At 62.9% G+C, this 22,226-nt stretch overlaps 1 protein-coding gene across 12 annotated transcripts in view; it reads right to left on the reverse strand.

Annotated features, from left to right (window-relative positions):
- Positions 1 to 1,401: 1,401 nt before the first annotated feature.
- RIPOR1 (RHO family interacting cell polarization regulator 1) overlaps positions 1,402 to 22,226 on the reverse strand; it is a 34,541-nt gene continuing 13,716 nt past the window's right edge. For 2 of the 12 annotated variants that reach the window (XM_041126021.1, XM_041126017.1), the window contains 21 exons: positions 14,001 to 14,127; positions 11,504 to 11,653; positions 11,088 to 11,166; positions 10,746 to 10,769; positions 10,167 to 10,220; positions 9,895 to 10,047; positions 9,622 to 9,807; positions 9,284 to 9,409; positions 8,918 to 9,066; positions 8,558 to 8,687; positions 8,216 to 8,356; positions 6,491 to 7,306; positions 6,058 to 6,197; positions 5,503 to 5,677; positions 5,204 to 5,339; positions 4,873 to 5,034; positions 4,574 to 4,732; positions 4,010 to 4,206; positions 3,818 to 3,901; positions 3,419 to 3,509; positions 1,402 to 2,378 (listed from right to left, as the gene is read on the reverse strand). In XM_041126021.1, coding sequence (XP_040981955.1) covers positions 2,281 to 2,378; positions 3,419 to 3,509; positions 3,818 to 3,901; positions 4,010 to 4,206; positions 4,574 to 4,732; positions 4,873 to 5,034; positions 5,204 to 5,339; positions 5,503 to 5,677; positions 6,058 to 6,197; positions 6,491 to 7,306; positions 8,216 to 8,356; positions 8,558 to 8,687; positions 8,918 to 9,066; positions 9,284 to 9,409; positions 9,622 to 9,807; positions 9,895 to 10,047; positions 10,167 to 10,220; positions 10,746 to 10,769; positions 11,088 to 11,166; positions 11,504 to 11,653; positions 14,001 to 14,101 — 3,351 coding nt within the window. In that variant the 5' untranslated portion in view covers positions 14,102 to 14,127 and the 3' untranslated portion in view covers positions 1,402 to 2,280. Of the gene's footprint in view, positions 2,379 to 3,113; positions 3,178 to 3,418; positions 3,510 to 3,817; positions 3,902 to 4,009; positions 4,207 to 4,573; positions 4,733 to 4,872; positions 5,035 to 5,203; positions 5,340 to 5,502; positions 5,678 to 6,057; positions 6,198 to 6,490; positions 7,307 to 8,215; positions 8,357 to 8,557; positions 8,688 to 8,917; positions 9,067 to 9,283; positions 9,410 to 9,621; positions 9,808 to 9,894; positions 10,048 to 10,166; positions 10,221 to 10,745; positions 10,770 to 11,087; positions 11,167 to 11,503; positions 11,654 to 13,381; positions 13,507 to 14,000; positions 14,128 to 15,634; positions 15,894 to 17,266; positions 17,424 to 19,867; positions 19,996 to 22,226 lie in introns of those variants that run through there. The other 10 variants (XM_030024969.2, XM_041126019.1, XM_041126025.1 and 7 more) reach the window with 10 other exon arrangements.

Below are 22,226 nucleotides of genomic sequence, written 5' to 3' on the forward strand. Positions count from 1 at the left end.
TTTGGGGCATCTTTGCTGCTCTAACCTACTCCCCTCCCAGGACCATAAGGGCCACTAAGATGATTAAGGGATTGGAGCAGCTGTCATATAAGAAGAGGCTGAGAGAGCTGGGACTGTTTAGCTTGGAAAAATGAAGGCTGGGGGGGATTCTTATCCGTGTCTATTAATACCTGGCGGGGGGTAAAGAAGATGGAGGCAGATGGTCCTGAGCGGTGCCCAGTGAAAGACCAAGCACCAAACTGAAACTGAAGTACAGGGATTCAAGTTAAACTTCAGAAAAGTTTTTTCTGTGAGGATGGTCAAGCACTGGCACAGATTGGCCGGAGAGGTTTTGGCATCTCCATCCTTGGAGGTACTCAAAACCCAACCAGATGTGGTCCTGAGCTCTAGATGACCCTGCTCTGAGCATCGGGGAATGGATAAGCATTTCCAAAGGTCCCTTCCCACCTCACCTATTCTGTGAGTCTTTGATCTGTTGTGGCTCAGTGATGAGACCCGCACCAAGAGGTGCCAAATCTTTATGGGAATGGGTTTGAAAAACCTGTTCAGCTGGGTGAGCTCTGTCCCCGGCTCCCTGGACCCCTGCTTGCGGTTGGGTGCCATGGTGTGTTCCCACCACAGGTACAGAAGACGGTAGAAACCAGGGCTGCCCCGGGAACAGCGACAGCGTGCAACGCTGTCGCTGTTCCCGGGGCAGCCCTGGTTTCAGTGGCTTCCTGAGCTGGGCGCTCCCACCGTGTAGCCACCTTGTGCCACCTTGGGTGATGCTTCCCATACCCAGCAGCCAAAGTCTGGTAACATCTCAGCAACTCTTGCAAAGCTCAGGGAAGTTGGAAACTCCTTCCACTGCTGAAAAGGAGAGACCTGCTCGCCTTTTGGTGAAACCAAAGGCCACCATGGGAGTAGTATTGATCCTCAGCTTTCCAAGCACCTGAGAAACACCCAGCTGAGCCCAGCTTTGTCCTTCAGTCCAGAAGCATTCCTCCACACATTTATAAAGACAACATTAGAAATGGCATTTAACTCCCTCCAGCAACAGCATCCCTGGAAGGTGGGACAGTGAGGCATGCTGTGGGACCGGGCAGTGCCACACACGGCCAGGGCAATCGTCTCTGCCCCGGTTGTGCCAAGCCAGGAGGCCCAAGACTTCTGTGCCCTGTGCTAGGTGACAGGTACCTGCTCTCCTGCACACCTGGCCGCAAAAGGCACCCAGCAGCCCCACATGCTGGCTCAGGCTCGAGCTTGCTGGTGGCTGAGACATGGGGCAGGGCTGCACCCAGACAATGCCAGAAATCACAATGATGCCCTGTGAACCCCCACCCCCCACCCTCCAGCCTGCTATGTTGACCGCCTGCCCCTGGGCAGCAGGGCCAAAGAAACACCCGCACAGTGACACTGGCATTCATTAAAGGTTTGGTTTTATTGCTGGTTTAAAATCAAAATTAGTCATTCTCTGTAATTACATTATATATAGATTTATAGAGACATTATAGAAAAGAATTTTTTGCTTTTGTTTTTCTGCAAAAATCTGTAAATAAAAAATAAAATAAAACAAACAAAAAAAGGTGGCAGCTTCTGTCCGTCCGTCTGTCCGTCCCTCTGTTGCTCCTCCTGCCCCTGCCCTCCACGGCGCTTCCCAACAGACCAGGAAAGGCTCTGGGCTGGGGCCACATCTCACTACACTCCCTACAGCCACAGCTGGGGAGGGACAGGAGCACGTGGAGCTGGAAAGAAGAAACGCCAGCAGAATATATTAATATCTTATATTTCATTTTATTTAAGTCCTGGGGACTCCAGGTGGCAAAGGGCAGCAGTCCCCACGGCCCAGGCAACTCCTGGAACGAAACGGCGTGGTTTCCAAAGTGCAGGTCCTTCCAGGACAGGGCACGTGCCCTCAAGCAAGAGGAAGGCAAGAGGAGGCAGAGAAATCCAGTACATCTCCCTGCCGCTCTGGTCCCAGCAGCTGTAGCCGACGAGGGGGGCAGGAAGGGTGGGCTCCCCGTGTATTTTAAATAGCCATCAGAGGGTGGGATGTGCAGCGAGCCCCCCCTGCCGAGGGGTGTGTACATGGCACCCCGTGGGGCCAGTGGTCAGTAGCAGGGGAAGCGGTGCTCCATAAGGCAGTGTGCAGCCGTGGTGAGCTGCCAGCGGGGATAATACTGCGGTGTGCTGCCGAGAGCGGGAGCTGCTGGGTCCCGGCTGGCCCCAGTCTGTGCAAGCCCCGGGCAGCCCAGCGGTGCCTTTGCCCTCAAGGGATGGCAGGTGGGTTTGCGTGGCATCTCAGAAAGCTGTACTGGCCATGCTGGCTGGTGCAAAGATCCTCGGGAGGCTGTCCAGGGTCTCCTCCAGCCGCCGGTGAGCTGATTTACCATCTTCCCCTGCAAGTACATGCCGTGGTCAGTGAACTGAACTGCAGAAGCTCTGTCCCCTACCCATCCCCAGCCACCTTCCCCAGCCTTTCTGGGGAAACGTGGCTAATGCCTGGCAGATCTCAGCTGGTGTGCTATGGCCACAGAGTGGAGACCTCTCTTGTCCTCCTTAGCACACCCTTGGGCAGGTCCCAGCCAGGATCCAGCTAAAAAAGCCCCCAGAGCTCCTGATTCAGATGTTGCAAATCCTGTTCTTCAGCTGCCTGCCGTACCCATGCCCACGCGGGGCAGGGATCACTCGCATTTGGGCTGCAGGAGTGCTGTCTTGTGGAGAGCCTAGCTTGGGGCCAAGGGGCCAGGGCTTGGGGCTGTGCCAGCTCCAGCGTCACACATCTGCATGCACTGGCACAGGGATCCCGAGGGCTTCCCCAGGACCCCCGGGCACACACAGAGATGCACACATCTATGCTACAAGCTGGCTCTGGGATCTTGACCCGGCACCCCCACACGCGAATCTGCCCGCAGTGGCCATCCCCAGCAAGAGATGGTGACACGGACAATCTGCTGGGACATGGGACACAAGGCATCTACATGTGCTGGGATGCCACGGGGATGGGGTCTATGAACAACCAAGACACACAGACTCCGAAACGTGACATGGCTGACAGGCTCTAAGACGGAGACATTCGTGAGCAAAGCGGCAGGAGTGGGGACAGGGGACGAGGACGGCTCACGTGTCCCAACCTGTGCAGCAGCTGCCACGATCTGGAGGCCTAGAAACCCACTCAGATGGTTCTCTCAGTGCCATCTAGCAAATAATAAATAACAACCAGGCTTAGTGCTCTGTGGCCACAGGACACCTGGCCCTCACTGCCCACTGCCAGCTTGCTCTTGCCTGGCAGAGCTTGGGGCACCATGAGCCAGAGTGCGTGGGGTAGGCAGGGGCCAGGCCGGGACCCTCTTCTCCCGCGGGCGCTGCTGGCACCAGGAGATGCCACTCGGGATGCCGTGGGTGGGGAGGGAGCAGAGAGGAGCAGCGGGACACTCACCGCACAGCATCAGGCTCTGCTTGGCTGCCTCCCGCACAGGCTCCTTGTCGGTTTGGCACAGGTAAACCAGCTGCTCAATGCTCTCCTTGGCCTGCAGGAGAAGGGACAAGGGGCTGAGTGTGGCTGGTAGGGCTGGCAGCAGGAACACAGCCCGGAGGGGAAGACAACACAGAGCACTGCAGCCCCATGGTGCAAGAAAGTCCCTCGTCCTGTCCCTTCCCTCCCCATTTCCCTTCCTGCCCTGCCCCTGCCTGCTTTGCTGGCACATTTGGGGCAACCCCAGTCCCTCTCTCCTGGGAGTGGGAGACTGTGCAGGTGTGTCCGGAGTCACCAGCCACATGTGATTCCTTTTCCTCCGGAAGATGCAGCTCTGCTGCCTCCTCCCCGCGTCCCTCTCACCTTCAGGCAGCCCAGCGCCGCACACCCTGCCACACGCGTCTGCACCTCCTCATCCTCCAGCTGCTCCAGGTAGCACACGAGGGCCTGGGGGAGATGGGGGGGTCAGTGCCACCACCCGTGGCAGAGCCAGGGGGCAGCACCCTGGGGGCTGTGGCACCAGCCCACCTCATCCCTGGCTTGCCTGGCACGTACCCGTTGGCGGAAGCGGGGGTTTTCTGCCAGGCTGCGGAGCTGGGCCGACACGGCGCTCACCACCTTGCTGTTGCCCTCAACGAGGAGCAGGCTCAGGGCCTTCAGTCCCTCCTTCTTCAGGCGGCCCTCGGGCACACGCTTCAGGGCACGCAGCACCACGTCCTGGTCATCTGAGTTGAGGTTCTGTGCCAGCAGTGCTGCAGGGAACCACCGGCTGAGCTGAGGTGTGGGGAGCCCAGCGGCACTGCCTGCACGCCCCTGCCACCACAGGGAACCCATCCCTGGGCACCCTGCACCCATGCCAGGCAGAGGTAGCCCCACGCAGGGTGCCAACACATGGTACCCAAGCCAAGGTGCTGGGAACCTACAGCAAGGACTCAGGGTGCTCAGGAAGGCAGTGTGGGAGTGGGCTGTGCACCAGATCAGACCTACTTGCCCACCCCAGGGATGGCTGAGCCTCTGGGCGTTGCCCCAGGGCAGTCATGGTGGTGCTGCAGGGTGATCCCCTACAGTGATGCTCCAGCACCCCATGCCAGGGTCTAGGGAGAATGGGAGGGCACTCACCTTCCTCTGCCAGCTCCATCATGTAGATGTCGAGTACCAGGATGCCGAGCGACTCAAAATGGCTCCAGTACTGGAAGATGGTGATCTGCTCACCCTGGGCACTGCCAGGCCGCCGGGGCAGCCGCCGATTCATCACATCCTCCACCAGCTTCACACACACTGAGGGAAAGGGACAGGTCAGGGTGTGCAGCAGCCGTGGTCACCCCTCTGCAGGGCTCCTGGCACCCATAGGCACCCACTCATGGTCACTGAGTGGGGCTGGCAACTCTCTCCCTGAACACCCCTGGGCACCCGCTCACCGGCATCAGCCAGGCCAGGGTGCCGCTCGCTGATGGGTGCTGCATACTGGGCGCTGAACACCTGCAGGAACCGCTCCACGGGGCAGGTGTAGACATTGGGCACCTCCACGCAGCGGTCCCAAAGGGGCAGCACGCCCTCCTTCCGTGTCGAGAACTGCACCACTGCGGGGACAGGTGTTGTCAAGCTTCCCTGGGCCACAGCAGTGGGCAGGTGACTCCTGCCCTCCAGCTGGCACGGCCCCTCACTGCCCAGCCATGGCCACGAGGGGAGACTGGGCCCCGTGCAGCCCCCGAGGCGGCACAGACGGTCCCCTCAGCCGTGTGTCTTTACCTTCGGCAGCAGAGCTGGCTGCTCCCGCTCGCTCCTCCGTCAGCTGGCACACGATCTCCAGCACCTGCGCCTCCCGCATCAGCCTGTCCAGGGCATACATCTCCCGGCATCGCAGGGGACCGAAGGTGCCCAGCTTCTGCAAGGCACGGCCAAACCAGGGAACCTCAGGGACAGAGCTCATCGCCCATACCACAGCCTCCATGCTGCAGCAACATACCCCTCGAGGGGGGACCCACAGCCCACCCCAGGGCTTCACTCCCCAGGATGTCTCCTGCCATGGTGCCCTGGCCCGTCCTCACCAGCAGCAGGCGGTTGCAGTTGTTGAGGTGAAGCACCAGGGCCTTATCCAGGAACTCGTTGCCGGTGGTCATGGGGTCGGTGCTGGCCTCAGAGCCGCTGCACATGCCGGTGTCATCTGGCCCCGTCTCGCCAGCGCTGGTGGCCCTGCTGCTGCGCCGGGGTCTGCCAGCCCTCCTGCAAGCCAGGGAAAGACCGAGGCAGTGGGTCAGCATGGGAAACCTGGACCCAGCCCTTCCCCCCCCATAGGTGCAATGCTGGGCAGAGTTTCTGTAGGACCTACAGTATCACAGCATCAGGGCTGGGTGAAGGAGCATGTCCCAGGTGCACAGGGCACGGGGGCAGCCTCCCAGCCCTGCCCCCATGGAGAGATGTGGGGTAGGATTGTGCCACCAGAAGGGCCAGATCCTGCTGCTTCTTGACCTAGACCTGCCCTGAGCTGTGATGGGCCAGTCTAAATGTGCTTGGGCACCCTGGCAGAGCTGGGCATCCCCCATCCCAACTGCCCCAGGGCCGCATCCTGCCCCACGCCCCATCCCATGAGCCCTGTTGTGCACCTTTCGTCTTGGAGAGGCTCCTCCTCAGAGCCCTCCGAGTCCTCCATGTCGGAGGTGTTGAGGAAGCTGAAGCTCTCCAGCGCATGCTCCACTGTCAGGCTGATGCTGGAGGCCCGGCTGAGGAAGATGCCCTGCTTCTGCTGCAGAGGAAGGCATGGCGGGGTTGGATCCTGGCTTGCCAGCCAAGACAGCCCTGCCACCTGCATCCCCAGGCACTGCCATCAGGGATGGCCCCATCCCCCTTGTCCCCAGGCACTGCCATCAGGGATGGCCCCATCCCCCTTGTCCCCAGGCACTGCCATCAGGGATGGCCCCATCCCCCTTGTCCCCAGGCACTGCCATCAGGGATGGCCCCATCCCCATTGTCCCTGGGCACTGCCAGCAGGGACGCTGCCGTCCCCCTCACCCCCAGGCTCTGCTGGCAGCCCCTCACCAGCAGCATCTCCTCCAGGCGCTTGAGCTCCCGTTCAAGGGGCTGCAGCTCTGGGAACTGCCCCCGGTAGTCATCCAGGGCTGAGCCCAGGAGGCCAATGGCCTCCTCCAGACCCGAATCCACCGCCTTGTCCCGCGGCACCTCGGGGATGTCGGCAGGCAGCGGCGGGGCGGGGATGGGCCTCTCCTCCGCGGAGGCTTGTGCCAGCACTGCGGGGTCCCCGGTGCCGCAGCCGCCCTGTGCTGGCGCCCGGCTCCGCGTTGGCTCGGCCCCACCAGCCTCCACCTCACAGGTGACGGCCCACGCCACAGAGGCGCGGGGCTTGGCCTCAGCACCCCTGTCCTGCCCGGCCATGGCAGCTGCCACCGAGGCGCCAGGGAGGGGGTCCACGTCCTGCTCCCCCGTCCCTGTGTCCTCCTCCGGGCTGGGCGCAGGCTCCCAGGGGCTCTCCACAGCCTTGGCCTCCATCGTGGCATCCACGCTGGCCTCGCTGATGTGGCTCAGAGTCCGGGAGTAGGGCACGTGCCCGTTGGCCACCGTCTCCTTCTTACAGCTGCCCGGCTCCTCCGGCTGGCTGCCGGCGGGGGGGACGCCAACGCCGCCAGCCCTGTGCCCAGCCCTGGCCTCCTCCGGCTGCTGGGAGAAGGAGATCTCGATGGCGGGGGCGGAGGCCTGCACCTCGGGCTGCACGATAGGCTTGTGCGCAGCATGGCGGGCGCTGCCAGACAGCTGGGGACTGGAGGAGTCATCCGAGGACTCGGAGGAGATGGACCAGGCCGTGCCGTTCTCCAGCTCCTCCTGGCGCCGCAGCATGTTCTGGGGAGGGGGAAAATGGTGTCAGACAAGACCCTCCTGCCGCCCCTGCTCATCTGGCTGCCTTCCCTTCAACCGGGGGCAGGATCCGGCCGAGCAGGAGGGCACCGAGGCCGTGGTGATCACCGGCACAGGCTGCCGTACCGCCCTGACTCTGCCAGCACAGCAGGTTGGGCAGCGAGGACCTGGCAGACCATGGCTGCCTCTTCCAGCCCTGCATCTCACCCCACTCCCCACGTGGGGAGTCCAGCTGCCCAGGCCTGGCCACACACACCCCGGAGCCCTGGGGTGCCAGTGGCTCCCCAGCACGGCGGGCAGCTCCAGTGAGCCATGGCAGGGTGTGACATGTGGAGCTGAGGTCACCACCCACCGTGCTGCAAGGACGGCAACAGCTCCAGCACCAGCTCATGGAGGGGCAGCACCGGCCATCACACCAACATCGTGCCAGTGGTTCACCAACACTGAACCAGTGCCACACCAACGCCATGTTGGTGTCACACCAGCACCATGACAGCATCATGCCAGTGCCACGCCAGCACCGCCACACCAGCGCCATCACACCAGCACCACGCCAGCACCATCACACCAGCACCACCACACCAGGACCATGCCAATGCCATGGCACAGCACACCAACACCACCAGCGCAGGGACATGGATGAACCTTCTACTCACTAGTGCCCAGCTCTCGCACAAGGGCATGCCGACAGAGGAGCGGGGCCAGCTCGTGCAGCCCAGGCTCCCCTAGCTTGGGGACTGTATTCCCAGGGCCAGCCAGACCCCAGCCTGGCAGGATCAGGCCTCTGGGCATCAGCAAGGGCTAGTGAGTAGGAGACAAGGAGCGGCTACGGCTACTGCAGGACGGCCACACCGCTGGGCTAAGCTACTGGCCGGCTCCAGCCCTCACACTTACGCGGCCCTGCTGCGGCCATCTCCTGAGCTCGGCCGAGGAGACGTCGCCGCAGGAGCAGCTCTGAGACAGCTTCTCGAAGAGTGTCTCCCGAAAGATGTCCAGCAAGGACCAACCATGCTTGTTGGCCGCCCGCCCCGGGCTCTTGGGCAGAAAGAAGAGGAGCTGTGAGTGCGGGAGGAGCAGGCGGCAGTACCGGGGAGCCGTGGTTGGATGGCTGGAGAGAAGCTGCCCACCCCTGTGCCTGAGCCGTGCCATCCTCTGGGACGTAGCCTGGGCACATCCTTGTGCAGACCCCTCCACAGGCCACCTCTCCTGAGCAGCCCTGATTGGCGTCATACTTACATAGAAAGCCTGTTCCCGCAGGGACGGCGTGTCAGGCGGGCTCTGGTTGTAGGTGGAGAACCTCTTGTTCACTGTGGAGGCCTTGTTGACAGTACTGGCTGCTGAGGGCTGGTCATCCTTGTCAAAGGGGCTGGGGAGGAGAGCAGGGAGGTGAGAGGTGTGTGCCAGCCTGGGGGGGTCTCGACCCTGCTCTGCAGCAAGCAGGACACCAGGACCCCATCCAGTCCAGTTCTGGTTTTCCATAACTGCAGCCCAGTTTTGGGATGGGAGAGAGCCCAGGGCAGGCCACCTCTTGCCACGCCACGCTGGGCATCCCCAGCCCTGCCATGTGCTACCAGCAATGCCTGCTGAGATACTCACTTCCAGGTCACCTCCAGGCTGAGTTTGAGGGTGCCCAAGTCATTGATATCCACAGCCACTACCTGGGGTAGAGCCGCAAAGAGGTCCTTGGTCTCACAGGACACGTTGCCCACCACAACATGGTTGGCCAGGCTCTTTAGCTCCGTCACCTGGAGAAGGAGAGGGAGGAGAGGAGGAGATGAAGCCATGGGCTTCATCTTATCCATGCTGTTTGCATCCATGCTGTGTGCCAGGATGCCACCACCACCAGACAGCCTCCTCCCACCCCAACGAGGGCGAAATTTAGGTGAGGTCCTGGAGGGAAGCCCTGCCAGGATGCAGAGTGGTAGCTGGTCCACACCATCCCTGCCTCCTTCTGCACTGTACCTTGATGGAGAGGAACTCAGTGACGAGGGGCAAGAAAACCATCTCCTCGCTGTCCCACACCTGCTTGCTGTTCACCTCAATGCGCCCCCGCAGCTTCCACCGCTGCCGTCCATACTTCATGAAGATCTGGCGATGCAGAGGCATGGGTATGAGGGAGATGATACAACACCGGGGTGGTGGGTGCTCTCTGTATGTCCATGGGCATGGTCAGGGACCCATTCCACCCACCACTGCCCTGCAACATGCCCTCCACACCAGCGCCCACCTATGCCCCCCAGGCACCCCAAGGACCACAGGGCAGGAGAAGAGCAGATCCCAACCCATATGGTCCCACCAACCTCATACTGGTCACCAGCACAAAGCCGGGCAAAGCCTGCCAGTCCTGCAAGAGAAGGCAGAGGGGCATCAGCAGGCAGCAGGCAGGCAGGCAGCAAGCCAGGGATGGAGCAGGATGTGTTACCTTTCATCCGGACGTGGAACTCGCCCAGCTGGCTCTCCAGCTCGTTCTCCAACAAACACATGTTCTGGGGACAGACGGACAGACAGCAACCCATGAGCAGCCACCCATGGGACCCAGCACCCTGCCAGCCCACCCCAGCCAGCTGCCTCACCTCCGTGTACTCCTTGTAGCCCTTGCTGGCCTCAGCCAGGCTCTCGCGTGCCTCCCGGCTGCCCGGCGAGCCCGTGCTATAAGCCTTGACCATGTTGTGGGCTCCATCACGGAGCCGCCGCTGGATGCAATAAGCCTCGTAGAGCTCATCTATCTGCAAGGACAGACCCAAGCTGCGGTGAGGGGCAGGGCAGGGGACAGCACGGCTGTCCCAGTGCTGCATCGAGGTTGCCTCGAGGTTGCCCCGAGGTGACCCCGGTCCCCAGATCTCACCTTGCTAGCATGAAACTCCAGGCGACGCAGGAAGCGCTCAATTGACTTCACTTGCTGGAAAAGCAGAGGACATGGTGTAAGCGGCAGCCCAACCCCTCCACAGAGGAGCCACAGGTCAGGATGTGCCCTGCTGCATGCCCGCACTGCAGCTGGGATGTGTCCTGGTCACCAGCCCTGCCTGGGAGGTACAGGGTGGCAGCTGGCGGTGAGTGGAGCAGAGGCTGCGCTTGGACCCATGTGCTGCAGTATCCTCCAGCCTCCCCTGCCCCGGAGGGCCCTGCAGGAGACAGGCCAGGCTCCAGGGTGCTCTTCTGTCAGCCTCAGAGCTAACCCAAGCTCAGCACTCACCAACAACAGCTTTTGATTGCAAGAAGCAGGTTACAAGCTGCCCGTCACTGCTACCTCCCCTGCCCAGACCCACCCTGCCTGCAGAGCCCCGATCCCAGCCCGCAGGCACTCTGCCGTGCAGGGGATGGGGGGCAGGCAGCAGGGCAGAGCAAGCAGAGAGGGGCTGGCAGTAGCACATCCCAGGCGCTAGGAAGAAGGGCACAGGGAGGACGGGGCACTGATCCCGCTTACCTTATCCAGATCGTAGAGAAAGCCCTGGAGGAGAGAGGAGACGGATAAGATGCAGCGCAAAGCCAGCTCTGCCCACCCAGGGAGACCCAGCACATCGCACCCACCACCCATAGCACGTCAGCAGGGACATGCAGCACCCAGCCAGGGCTGGAGAGTGCAGGACAGTAGGACAGGAGCCCCATGCAGCCCAACACCAGAGCCTGGGCTGGCCCCTGACATCCTCACAGAAGCAGGCTTTGCCCTGGTACACAGATGGACCATGGGCTGCCCCAGCCGTGCCCACCACCCTGGGCATCTACCCAAAGCACTACTCCCTGTAAGGCTCTTCCCAGTAACACTCACCAGGCGTGAATTCCTCTTGGACTCGCGGATCTGGGTGCTGAGCTTCTCCAGTTCCATCTGGTGCACCTCCAGGTAGGCTCTGGGGGCAACCACACCATGGGGGTCAGGCTGGAACACCATGTCCAGGGCTCCTGCCACCCACAGACCACACCAACCCAGCACATCTGGCCCTTCATCCCCACTCCCCGCTCCAGCACCCAGGTGAGGAAGCCCACTTCTGCCTCAACATGGGACGTGGTGGGATGCAGGACCCCATGCAGCTCCAGGACCCCCAGGCACTGCGCCCAGGAGTCCTGGCATTTCCCTACCTGGTGGGAGTGGAGAGCTGCCAACCCCAACCCATGGCAAGCTGTCGCTGTGCCCCTCAGGGGCTCCTTGCCTCCAACCACCCAACCATGGGGAGCCCCAGCACTTACGTCAGGCCCTTCTTGAGAGCTTCGTACACCTCGTCCAGGCGGTTGGGCTGAGGCACCTTGGGTGGTGGGGATTTGTGGGACATTGAGAACATCCTACTGACCCTGGAGCCAGTCTTGCGGGAGACGGTGGGGGTGAAGGGCGAGAGGTTCCTGGGGAGAGAGGCAGGCAAACCCGGGGCAGCCGGCATCAGCACACAGCACTGGGGTCTGCCTGAGTGCCCCAGCCTGCCAGGCACCCTGTCTTGAGACAAGAAGGAGCTCTGGGATGGAGGCCAGGTCTGCCCAGACCTGCCTGCCTCTCCCAGGACTCCCCAGCAGCCAGTCTAACCAGCCAGCAGGGCTGGGTGAGACGGGGCCATAAAGCTGGGCAGCGTTGCCTGCACCACATGCCCCCAGTCCCCCCAATGCATTTGGCTGCCCCGAAGCCATGGGAAGGACAAGGAGAAACCCATGAAGCTGGCAGTGGAGAAGAGCAGAGAATTAACCCTGTCCCAGCAGGGTCAGACAGGCTGGCTGTGGGGTAGCCTCTGCAGAGGTGTGGGTGTCCCAGGCACCAGTTGGAGGGAGCAAAGGTAAAAGGGGCTGGCACCAGCCGGAGCTAAGCTGCGCTCCTGGAGTGCCTGTGGGGGCATCTCTGGCCCTGGCCACACTCCGAAGGGGCCATGCTCTGCTCCATTGCCAGCACCTCAGGTTGCCAGGGGCATGGAGATGCTCCCTGTGGTCTGGGCACTGTGGCAGGGTGACACATGCCACCATCGGCTTGCTGCCCTGCCACCGTGCACTCCCAGGGAGAGGCAGAGATCCCAGTGGGTGGCAGCATGGTAGCATCCTAGGGACAAGCAGTCCTGTCACCCCATCATACAGTGCAGCGACATGGGGCAGGGACATCCTCACTGATGCTATGCCTCTCCAGATGACACCAAACCAGCTGTATGGAGCTGCTGGCTGCCTATTGCCTCCACCTGCCCCACTGCTGCCACGAGGACCTTCCCCAGCCAACCTGAAGGGATACTGACCCAGCGGCCGGGACCCAAACACCACCCTTCCTGCCTTGTGCAATGGAGTCGCTCCCCAGCCTAGCGAGCAACGCCCCACTCAGACCGGCTCTTCCCTTCCTCCTTCCAGCTCACCGTCGTGCCACCGGTGCCTAGGAGACACCCTGGGCTCCTTCGTTCCCAGCCCCGGGCCGGACCTCCCATCCTGTGCTGCTCTTTGCAGGAGTGGCCAAAAGACTTCCCCGAATCATTGGCGGCGGGGGGGGGGGGGGGGGGAAATGAATGTCTTGGCCTTCTCCCAAGCCAGAGTGATGGGTAAATGCTTGATTTCCACCATCCCTCCTCATTCCCGCCCTCCAGGGCGCCTGGAGGCATCTCCCACAAGCATCTCCCCACCAGCCACTTGGCTGCAGGCATGCAAAAGTCATCCTGCTTCTCTGTCCCCAAGCAAGCCCCTCTGGCACCCCCAGGTCCAGCAACATGCCCATGGCCTGGGAAGTGTCACTTGGCCCAGAGGCTGGACAGGATCCAGGGACAAGAGCCAAGCAGGGCTGGAGGTCTGCTCCCAGACATGGGGAGGCTCTACCTGCGCTTGTGCCCACCCAGTGAAGGTGCCCATAGCCTGGCAAGGCAGCTTGGCACTGCTTTCCCCAGCCCTTTGGCTAAGACATGTCTCTCCCCAGGCACCGGTGGGAGCACTGGGAGGTAAGGAGGCTGACTGGGTGCTAGGAAAAGGGATTAAAAGTATTAAAATGCCATAGTCCCACAGCCCAAACCCATGGCATGCCCATGTCCCGAGAACCACCTGTGAGAGGGTAGCCAGGAGCTAGGGGTGGTGCGGAGGAGGCTGGCAGGGATGAGCAGCACGTGGGGTAGTTCTCACCGATGTGAGGTTCAGCAGAGAGGAGGAGGAAGGGTATGATGGGACCATAACATCGCCAGCGGCTGGAGAGGATGAGTAGGGAACGGCTGCTCCTCGCAACGCAGCTGACGGGCAGCCAATAAAACCTTTCAGCAACACGTTTGAAATGACCCGGAGGAAACCCTGATTCACGCCAGCACTCAAATCCCAAAACCGGCCGCCGCAGGATGTCAAGGCCGTCGAGACACAATGCTTCAAAGCCACCCCAGCTCCTTCACCACACCCATTAAACATGAGATGGTCACAGGGAAGCTCTTAAGAGCTGGTTGAGGAACGAGGGTAACTACACCTGCCTCATCCATGCTCTGGTGGTAGCAGCCACAGGGCTGCAGGGTCCTCACCCAGGCTGGGACCCGGCACAGTGGAGGGTTGGGGTGGTGGGCTCTGTCTCCCATCTGGCCTTGATGCTCCATGCAGCCCCCCGTACAACATCCCCTGGGTACCACAAAGATCCCTGAGGGAGATGCCAGGCAGCGGGTCAGGAAGGTGCCTCAGGATGCGCAGCAGGTCCCACCACCGTGCCCAAGCCTGTCCCCATCCCCATCCCTCACGGCATGCAGCATGAGCACCCATCTCCTACCTGAAGGGCCGGTCGGCCGTCGAGTTCACTCCTGCAAAGGACTGGCTCCTATTGATCTTGGTGACGAGGACTCGGCGCTGCGGGCGCACAGACAGTGACATCGTTGAGTGTGACCTGGAGGGCCTCCCTGCGGGGCACGAGAGAGCGGGGTCACCAGCAGCAGGGTGGGGAAACACATGCAGGCAGGGCTGCCACTGAGACCAGGACAGGAACGGCACCCATGGACCAGGGTGGCTACGGCACCCATGGGCTGGGGCAGACGTAGCACTCATGGGCTGGGAGCCTTCCCTCCCTCTCAGCCCAGGGATGCTCCCGGTGGCACTGGGGACACAGGTCCCATGCTGTCCCCAGTAATGCTGTTGGTGCCCTGCCCTGGGTGAAGCAGGGCTCTGGATACCATGAGCACTTGGTGGGGACAGATGGACAGATACATCCCAGCTTGGCCCCATGGGAGCCACAAGAAAGGGCTGATGCCCAATGCCTACCATGGCCCTTCCTGGACACAACCATGGCAAACCCTCCGCTGTGCCCCAGCCCGGCCACCTCCTCCTGAACCCCACCTTGTCCCATGTCCCGCTGTCATCCGTGCCACCCCACTGCAGGGGCAGGAAGGGCGCGGGGCCAGACCTGGCCGCCCAACCCTTCGCTGTCTCCACACTTGCTTCCGCTTGCTCCAGCGACCAGGAGGGAAACCCACAGGCAACAAAGTGCTTTGGAAAGTCCCCAGCTTTGCCAGGAGCTCTGCGTCGGGGAAGGAAAGGCCGAGCCATTCCCTGTCAGACCCTGGAAAGTCCGTGCAGGCAGCACGTGTCCAGCCCCACAGCTGTCGCAGCCCTGCCCTCTGCTTCTGGCAGTGCCAGAGGGTGCCAGGAGCCCTGAAACTACTGCCTGTACCTGCCTGTCCCCACAGCGGCCAGTGCAGTCGATGCCAGCCAGGACGGAGCAGATTTCTGAGTCTCGGGGCCCAGACCCAGCTGCCACCCCATATTGCAGGGAGCATCACTGCAGCCCTGGCTGGGGTTGGGGAGGGGAGCCCAAAGCACAAGTCAAGAGCAGGGGACTTCAGGGCTCCTCCTGGCCCTGCCACCCCCATCAGTGCCAGCTGGGCACAGGGAAAAGCCCAGCCCACAGGGCAGCCACCGGAGCAGGGCAGAGGCTTCTGGATGCTCCACTTCATCCCGGCCACTGCTGACACCAACTCGGTCCCTCTGTCGCTGCCAGCCCCCAGAGCTGAGCTGTGGAATGGGGAGACAGGAGCTGCCAGGGACGAGCCCACACGGTGCCCAGCAGTCACACACCCTGCCAGGGAAGGCCAGGCAGGGCCCTAGGAATGCATAGCTTCCCCAGCTGGCAGTTGGGGCCAGAGCCACCGCCCCACGCTTTAAGGGGCTTACTCTGCCTTTCCTCCTGCCCCCAGCATGGCGGGCAGCGAGCCCCCAGCCCCAGCAGCACCAGGGACGGCACAGGGACGCAGGTGCTGCCGGGGCTCCCGCCGCCATCCCTACTCCTTCCCCCAGCACAACGGAGCCTGGGAGCCCAGCTCGAACCAGCCCCGTGCGGCACAAGTCTGCTCGGCCACTGGCGAGCATTCCCCCAGCGCTGTGCTCCCCGCCGCCCCGCAGCCATGCTGTCACCTCCCACATGCCAGGCTGGGGCCAGGCATTCACAGCTCCTGGGATAAGCCAGGGCCGTTTGGAGTCAAAGGCAGCCACCACCAATAACCTCCATCCCATCGGAGCCAGGATGCAGCAGGTCCATCTGGTCCCTTCTTGGCACTCAGGTTCCAGCCCAGGACCACGAGCCGCTCTGTGGGTCCCACCGCCTCAGCGTTATCTCGGTGCCAGTCCCTCCAGTTTCCAGGACAACGCTGTCCCAATTAAGCTCATTAGGAGAAGCTGTAATCCCTGGCTGGGCCTGGGCAGATTACCCTCTGCAGGGCTCTTTAATCTGCTCCCCACTGAGCGAGCAAGGCCCGTGGCACTGGTGCTTGCTGCCCCAGCTGGGTGTTACAGCAGCTCATCTATAGGAAGAGCACCCACCACCCCTAAGACAGGGCTCTCCACATGCGGGCCAGGTCACAGCTCCTACAGGGTGAGCACAACCCTGCCAGCCCATCCTTTTCCAGCCCACATTGCCATCTGGGGGCACAGGGGGGCTCTAAAGAGGGTCACCCAGGCAGGAGCCCACACTAGGGAAAAGGATGCCAAGTGTGTTGGAGGGGAGAAGGATGCTGGGTGTGTCGGAGGGGAGAAGGATGCTGGGGGTGCTGTGGGGGACCAATGCCCCAGTACAACTCTCCAGAAGAGTCAGAGCGATCCCCAGCCACTCACCCAGACCCCTGAGAGGCTCCAGCAGCCACGTGCATGGTGCTGTGTCGTGCTCCAAGGCATTTGAAGCTCCTGTACTGGCACAGGGAGCAGTGCCATGAGCAGTGGCTGCTGACAGGACCACATCCCTGCCCTCCAGCCCAGGGATCCGACTGTCCCCCAAACACCCTCCACGATGCACTGCACCATGAGGCCAGATAGCCGGCAGGATGGGTGCAGACCTGTGTCAACAGCAAGGGACGGTGCAGCCCCAACACTTGCTGCTAGCCAGCCCAGCACCCGGCCCCGGGCACTGCCAGGTCCTGCCGGCACCAGCCTTTCTGCCATGACACCCTGTGTCCCCAGGCCTGGCACCCTGCAGCCCAGCTCCCGTGCCAGGACCCCAAACTCCCTTTGAGGAGGGGAACACCATGCCCCACTCTGCAGGAGTGGAGCCCCAGGGATGCTCAAGCTTGGCACATGCAGGCAGCCAGCTGGGTGCCAAAGGGCAGCGCTGCCTGCATGAGGCAGGGCAGGCAGCGTGTGGGGTCTCCGCTCCTGGCACGCTTGGCTCACGGCAGAGGAAAAAACACCAGCGTGGTGCATTCCTGACATTACCGAGATAAGAGGTACCTGGTACCATGGCGGCACGGCCAGCCCCGGCAGGGAGCAGAGCCCAGGGCACACTTGGAAGGGGCCACTGGCTGCCACATCTTGCCCAGGCTAGTGAGCCCCGTGCCAGGCTTACTGGGAGGCTGGCACCGGGCAAAGCACTGGCACACTCATGTCCCTGCCACGCGCTGAGCCCCAAGCACATCCCTCCCTCTCCTGAGAAGGAGCTGCAGAGGTCCTGCCCCAAAGGTCCTGCCCCAAAGGTCCAGTCCCTGCCAGCCCCACCGCCCCCTGCTCTCAGTTAGGGCTTCAGTGCTAACGAAGTTGCCTCCCGACCAAGCTTTTCACCTTGCTGTGCCTGCGCAGCAGACCGCCTGCAGCTCTCCCGGCGTAGGAAACACAATCCTGGGAGTCGGTCCTTCTGTCCGTCCTCGGCCAGTGCTGCCCTCGGGCAACGGCTGAGGGTGCAGAGCAGCCAGGTGTGAGCAGCTGGGTGGGTGGCGTGGCAGGGGGGGGGTGCTGGAGCCCACCCCGGGGCTCTCCAGCCCGGCCGCCAGCTCCTTTCTCAATGCCTGGTGCTCTGGAGATGATTGGGATCCCAAGAATGCTGGTCTGAGCGGCGGAGGGGGCAGTCCGACCGGCTGGGTTGGTCCCAGCTGGTTTCTGTTTCCGACACTCAGACGCACCAGCCTCAGGTCGCTCCGGCGGGTTTATCAACACTGCCCTGGTCGGAGACGCCCCAAACTGGCTCCCCCCGAATCCCCAGCCCCACAGCCCTGGGAGCTGGGGGTGCTCTGACCAGCATCTCCAGTAATGTCACTCACTGGAGGCCAGGAACACCTGAGGTGGCCGACACAGCACCCTCCCGCACCCCTGACCCTGGGGAGCAGCACCCACGACCAGCCAGCAGCACCCGCGGCCACCCAAGGGGCTCCCCCAGGAGGGGCTGGCAGGGCTGGGCTGTGGTCCCCACACTGATGGCACTGCAGCCACCTCCCTGGGCACGGCAGTGTCCCCCAATGAGGGCACGGCACGGCAGCCATGGGATGGTCCATCCTGCCCGCAGCTTGGTCACCCAAGGCGTCTGTGGCAAGTGGGTGGTCCTGCCACCCCACGCCAGTGGCACGACCCCCCCCACCCCAGCACCCTTGGGTAAGCGTCCCTTGGGCGCACGGCGGGGACGACCTTGGGAGCCTGTGAACTCAGGCCCTTGGCACGGCTCCCTCCAGCCCAGCCGCTGCATCCTTGTTTGCACAGCTGCGTCCCCGCTGCCCTAACCCAGGCACGTACCCCGGCCCCCCGCCAGCCCCTTCCGGCCCCAGGACAGCCCTTGGCCAGCTCCCGGCGTGGGCTGGAGCAGCTCTTCCCTCCCATCACCCCTCGTCCCTCCCCGGCATAGAGGACAGGAGCATCCGGGGACCGACGCCATGCCGCCTTGGTCACAGGGAGCCTGGGAGCCGCCTCTTCCCTGACGTCCTCTACGCTCTGCCTCTCCTCCAGGCAGGCAGGACCCCCGCTGCCTGCCCCCCGTGCGGGGCGAGGAGGGGGATTGGGGTTTTTTGGGAGTCGGATGAGTCAGTGAATGGCATCCCGGCTCCCTATGACTCACCCGGGAGAGAAACTCCCAGCCATAAGGTGGCAGCCCCCACCAGAACAGGGGATGGCGGTTTGGGTGCTGCGGGCAGGGGGCTGGATGGGTGCTGGGTGCTCCCATGCTGGGGGCACAGCAGCGGTATCCGCCCTCGCGGCCGCAGGAGGCCAGCTGGCTCCTTGGGCCAAGTGGGAGGGCGGCAGGAAAGGGAAGGAGCTGCAAATGGGAAGAATTGGAGGAAGCGCTTATTTACCCCGTGGAGTATCCCCGAGGAAGGGCAGGGCACGGCGCAGGCAGACACTCACGGCCAGCTCCCCAGGGGCTGGGGGCTCACAGCCTCCCACCCCACCACCTATACCACAGGTTCCCAGTTCGCAGCCAGAGGGGGATGCAAGCCTCAAACTGGGACCCAGGGGGTTCCCCAGTGCCTGGCTGAGCTCAAGCCCATCCTGTTTTCTAGGACGGCTCCTGAGAACCAGCCCAGGACCGCTACGGTCCTAGTGAAGTGGGTCGCCCACCACCAAAGGCACAGACCGAGCACCCAGCCAGGATCCCCATGGCTTTGGAGGCCTAAGGGATCACCTTCATGCCCTGCTAGATGGGACTGCAGCCTGGCCAGGGGCACCAGATCTTGCTCCTGAGTGGGCTGTGACCCCTCTTAGAGGTGCTGAGCAGAAGACAGGGCTCTGGCATGATCTTGCTGGGGTTGACATAACCTTGCGAAGGTCCCACATGCCACCTTCACCCCCACCTGCTCATCTCCAGGATGCTCTGTTGGGTACCAGAAGCTTCCCCCCCCAAAATCCTGCCCAGACAATATGGTCCCTGTGCATGAGAGTAGCCCCAGGACCCCCTGTTCTGCCCAGATCCTCTGGGGCTGTGGTGCCAGGCATTCTCGACACGAAGCCAGGCTCTGTTTGTCCTCATTAGCATGACCGCAGACAAGATGTGGGGGGCACAAGGGGGAGATAAACAATTTGCCGAGGAAAGCCCTGCTGCTGTGGCACTGGGGGTTCATCGCCCGGCAGCGGGGGGCAGCCGTGGCCCCTCTCCTGCCTTGAGATGCAGAGCCTGGGTCTCAGTGTGGGCAATGGCAAGGCTGGGCAGCTGGCGGGTCCTATCCTGCTATGGGCACCCCATCCCGACACCCCATCGCTGCATGCCACGGTGACTACCATGTCCCTTGCAGGTGGTGGATACTGATCCCTGGGGAAGAAGAGTCCTCCTCCCTGGGGAAGTCGCTCACCTAAAAACCCCCCCATAAGCCTGGCCACATCGCCCTGGGAGCCTCAGACAGCTGGGGGTCCCCAGATTAATGGCGTTTGCCAGGGGGCCCCGGTGCCGCCAGTGCTCAGTACCTTTCGGTTTGCCGTTCATGGCGGCCTGCGGCAGCACGTCCCCCTCGGGCTGGGATCAGTGTCCCGGGCAGCTGTTGCTCTCTCATGCCGTCTGTCCTTCCCGCCGTCTGTCCGCCCATGTGTGGGGGCCGGGGCCGGGAGGGCTCCCCCCGGGCAGCAGTCTCCTCCCACGCTTCCCCTGCCCGAGGGCTGACATCACTGCCCAGCACTGCGGCCCCGGCCATGACTCAAGGGCTGGGGACAAGAGGACAGAGGAGGGGAGGACAGAAGGACCCCCATCCCCCTTAGAAGGAGGGAACCCCACCAGCACCAGCTGCTCTGGGAACAGGGACAGCACGGTTCGGTCCCCATCGTTCCCTCCCCACCGCCCCCCTGGGGAAACTGAGGCACAGGCGCAGGGGAGGGGACAACACCGCAGGCCAATGCGGTTCAAACTCCCCGCCAGCCCCTCTCTGGGTTGCTTTAAAGCAGGGGGAAGAGCAGGGCTGCAGCCTGCGCCAGGCACCGCAGTGTCCCCCGCCACCCACCCGTGCCACCCCGGCCTCATGCCAGCCAGCCCCCCATGACGCTTCTCCTCTCAGAGACCCCCTTCCCTCCGTCACCCAGGGCAGACCATGAGCCAGGGTGCAAACACCGCCCTGCTGAATGCACCGCTGGCCCTGGGCTGCTGCCGGTCCCTGCTCCGGAGGGGATGCTCCGGGCACAGCCCCTCACCCCCATCCCTGCCGGCTCTGCTGCAAGCAGGCACAAAGCTGTGGGCAGAGCGGGCAGCCGATGCTCACACCGCTATGGGGAGCAGTCCCGGCAGCCCTGCTGCTCGCTTCTGCATTGCTTTTTTTTAAAATATATGTATATGCATATATATAAAACAGCCGTGGCTTTGCTGTGGGCTTCCCACGGCATGCATCCCCACAGCATGCCCGTGGGCACCCTGCAACACCCAGGAGCTGCTGGGAAAAGGCCTCAAATGTCCCCAGTTTGTGTCATCCGGGTCTCCAAAGCCTCAGAGGGGCTGGTTTCAGCCAGGGCTTCCTCGCAGGGCTCTTCAAAGATGCTGGGTGCCATTCCCATGCAGGAACCAAGGTTGTCCCGCTTCCCACGGGGGTCCAGCTCCCACAGGGCAGCGTGGCAGACCCACCTGCCCTCCGTGCCAAGGCCAGCGGCACCTCCCGGCCCCCCAACTCCCTGGCAGAAAGCACAGGGATGCTCTAAACAACCAGGGGACTCTGTGGCACAGACACCACCCCCCTCCAGCACCGTAAGTCCCTGCAGGGGTCCTGGTCCTGGGGCACCCAGGCCTGGCACCCCCCTCCAGCTCCAATCGAGGAGGCTGAAGCAGCCAGCTCCATCCAAGGCTGGGACCAGCTGACGTCACCGGGGCAGGAAGAGACACCTCCCTCCCAGGCTCCTTTCCTGTTTGCTGCTGCTTTTAGAGCGAGGTCAGGCCAGGTTTGGGAGGAAAAGCATTGGGGCAGAGTCTTGGGGGTGTGCTCGCAGAGATGGGGTGCTCTTGGACACAGTTAACCCCCTCCCTAGAGGGTGAGCTGCTTCCCCAGCTGGTCCCCTCCCTGCTGGTCCCTGTGCAGAATGGGACCAGCACATGGCAGGGGAGGAGAAGTGTCTGAGGCTCCCTTGTAGGGTGGCACGGTTCCCCGACTGTCGGCACCTATGCATGTGGCTCCGGAGCCAGCCATAGCCAGGCTTGGTGAGCTGGGGCTTGCAGCGGTGCCACCAAAGAGCACTGCATCCCAGGGCACGCTCTCGTCCTGGTGCCTGGGTGGGTTCCTGGGTGGGTGCCTGGGTGGGTGCCCAGGTGGGTGCCCAGTGCCAGCCCCATTGGGAGAGCAGCTGGAGGAAGAGCTGGTGAGTCTGGGCTGGCTGCGAGCAGCATCCGAGGAGAAACCATCCCAGGCCTGGCAAACGGAGGCATCTTGTTGCCCACCTGCCTGCAACCCCCATGGGCATGGAGGGCAACCAGCAGCCCAGCACACCCAAAGCATGGTGTCGGGGGACCCACCTCCACCCTGCATGAAGACCAGCTCTCCTACCTCGCCTGGTCGGGATGCATCCCCCCGGCTCTCCCCACCGACGGGCAGAGTTCTGACTCGGTGGCTGCCATGGGCAGGGGGCCACTGCCTGGCTTTTCACCCCTTGCCGCTTCTCCCCGGGGGAAAGCATCGCTCCCAGCACCACCCCAGGACCGACCAGCCTTCTGCAAAGCTTCCGCCGCACTGGCAGCCATGCGGAGCCAGTGCCCGGCACACGGCCAGGCAATGCGCCCGCAGCGATGGCCCATGCCAGCTCGTTTGTTCTCATTAAAGGTTAACAAGAAAGCCACGCTAAAGCTGCCGGGAGCTGC

The sequence above is a fragment of the Aquila chrysaetos genome, chromosome 9 (genome assembly GCF_900496995.4).
Source record: "Aquila chrysaetos chrysaetos chromosome 9, bAquChr1.4, whole genome shotgun sequence".
Taxonomy (NCBI): domain Eukaryota; kingdom Metazoa; phylum Chordata; class Aves; order Accipitriformes; family Accipitridae; genus Aquila; species Aquila chrysaetos.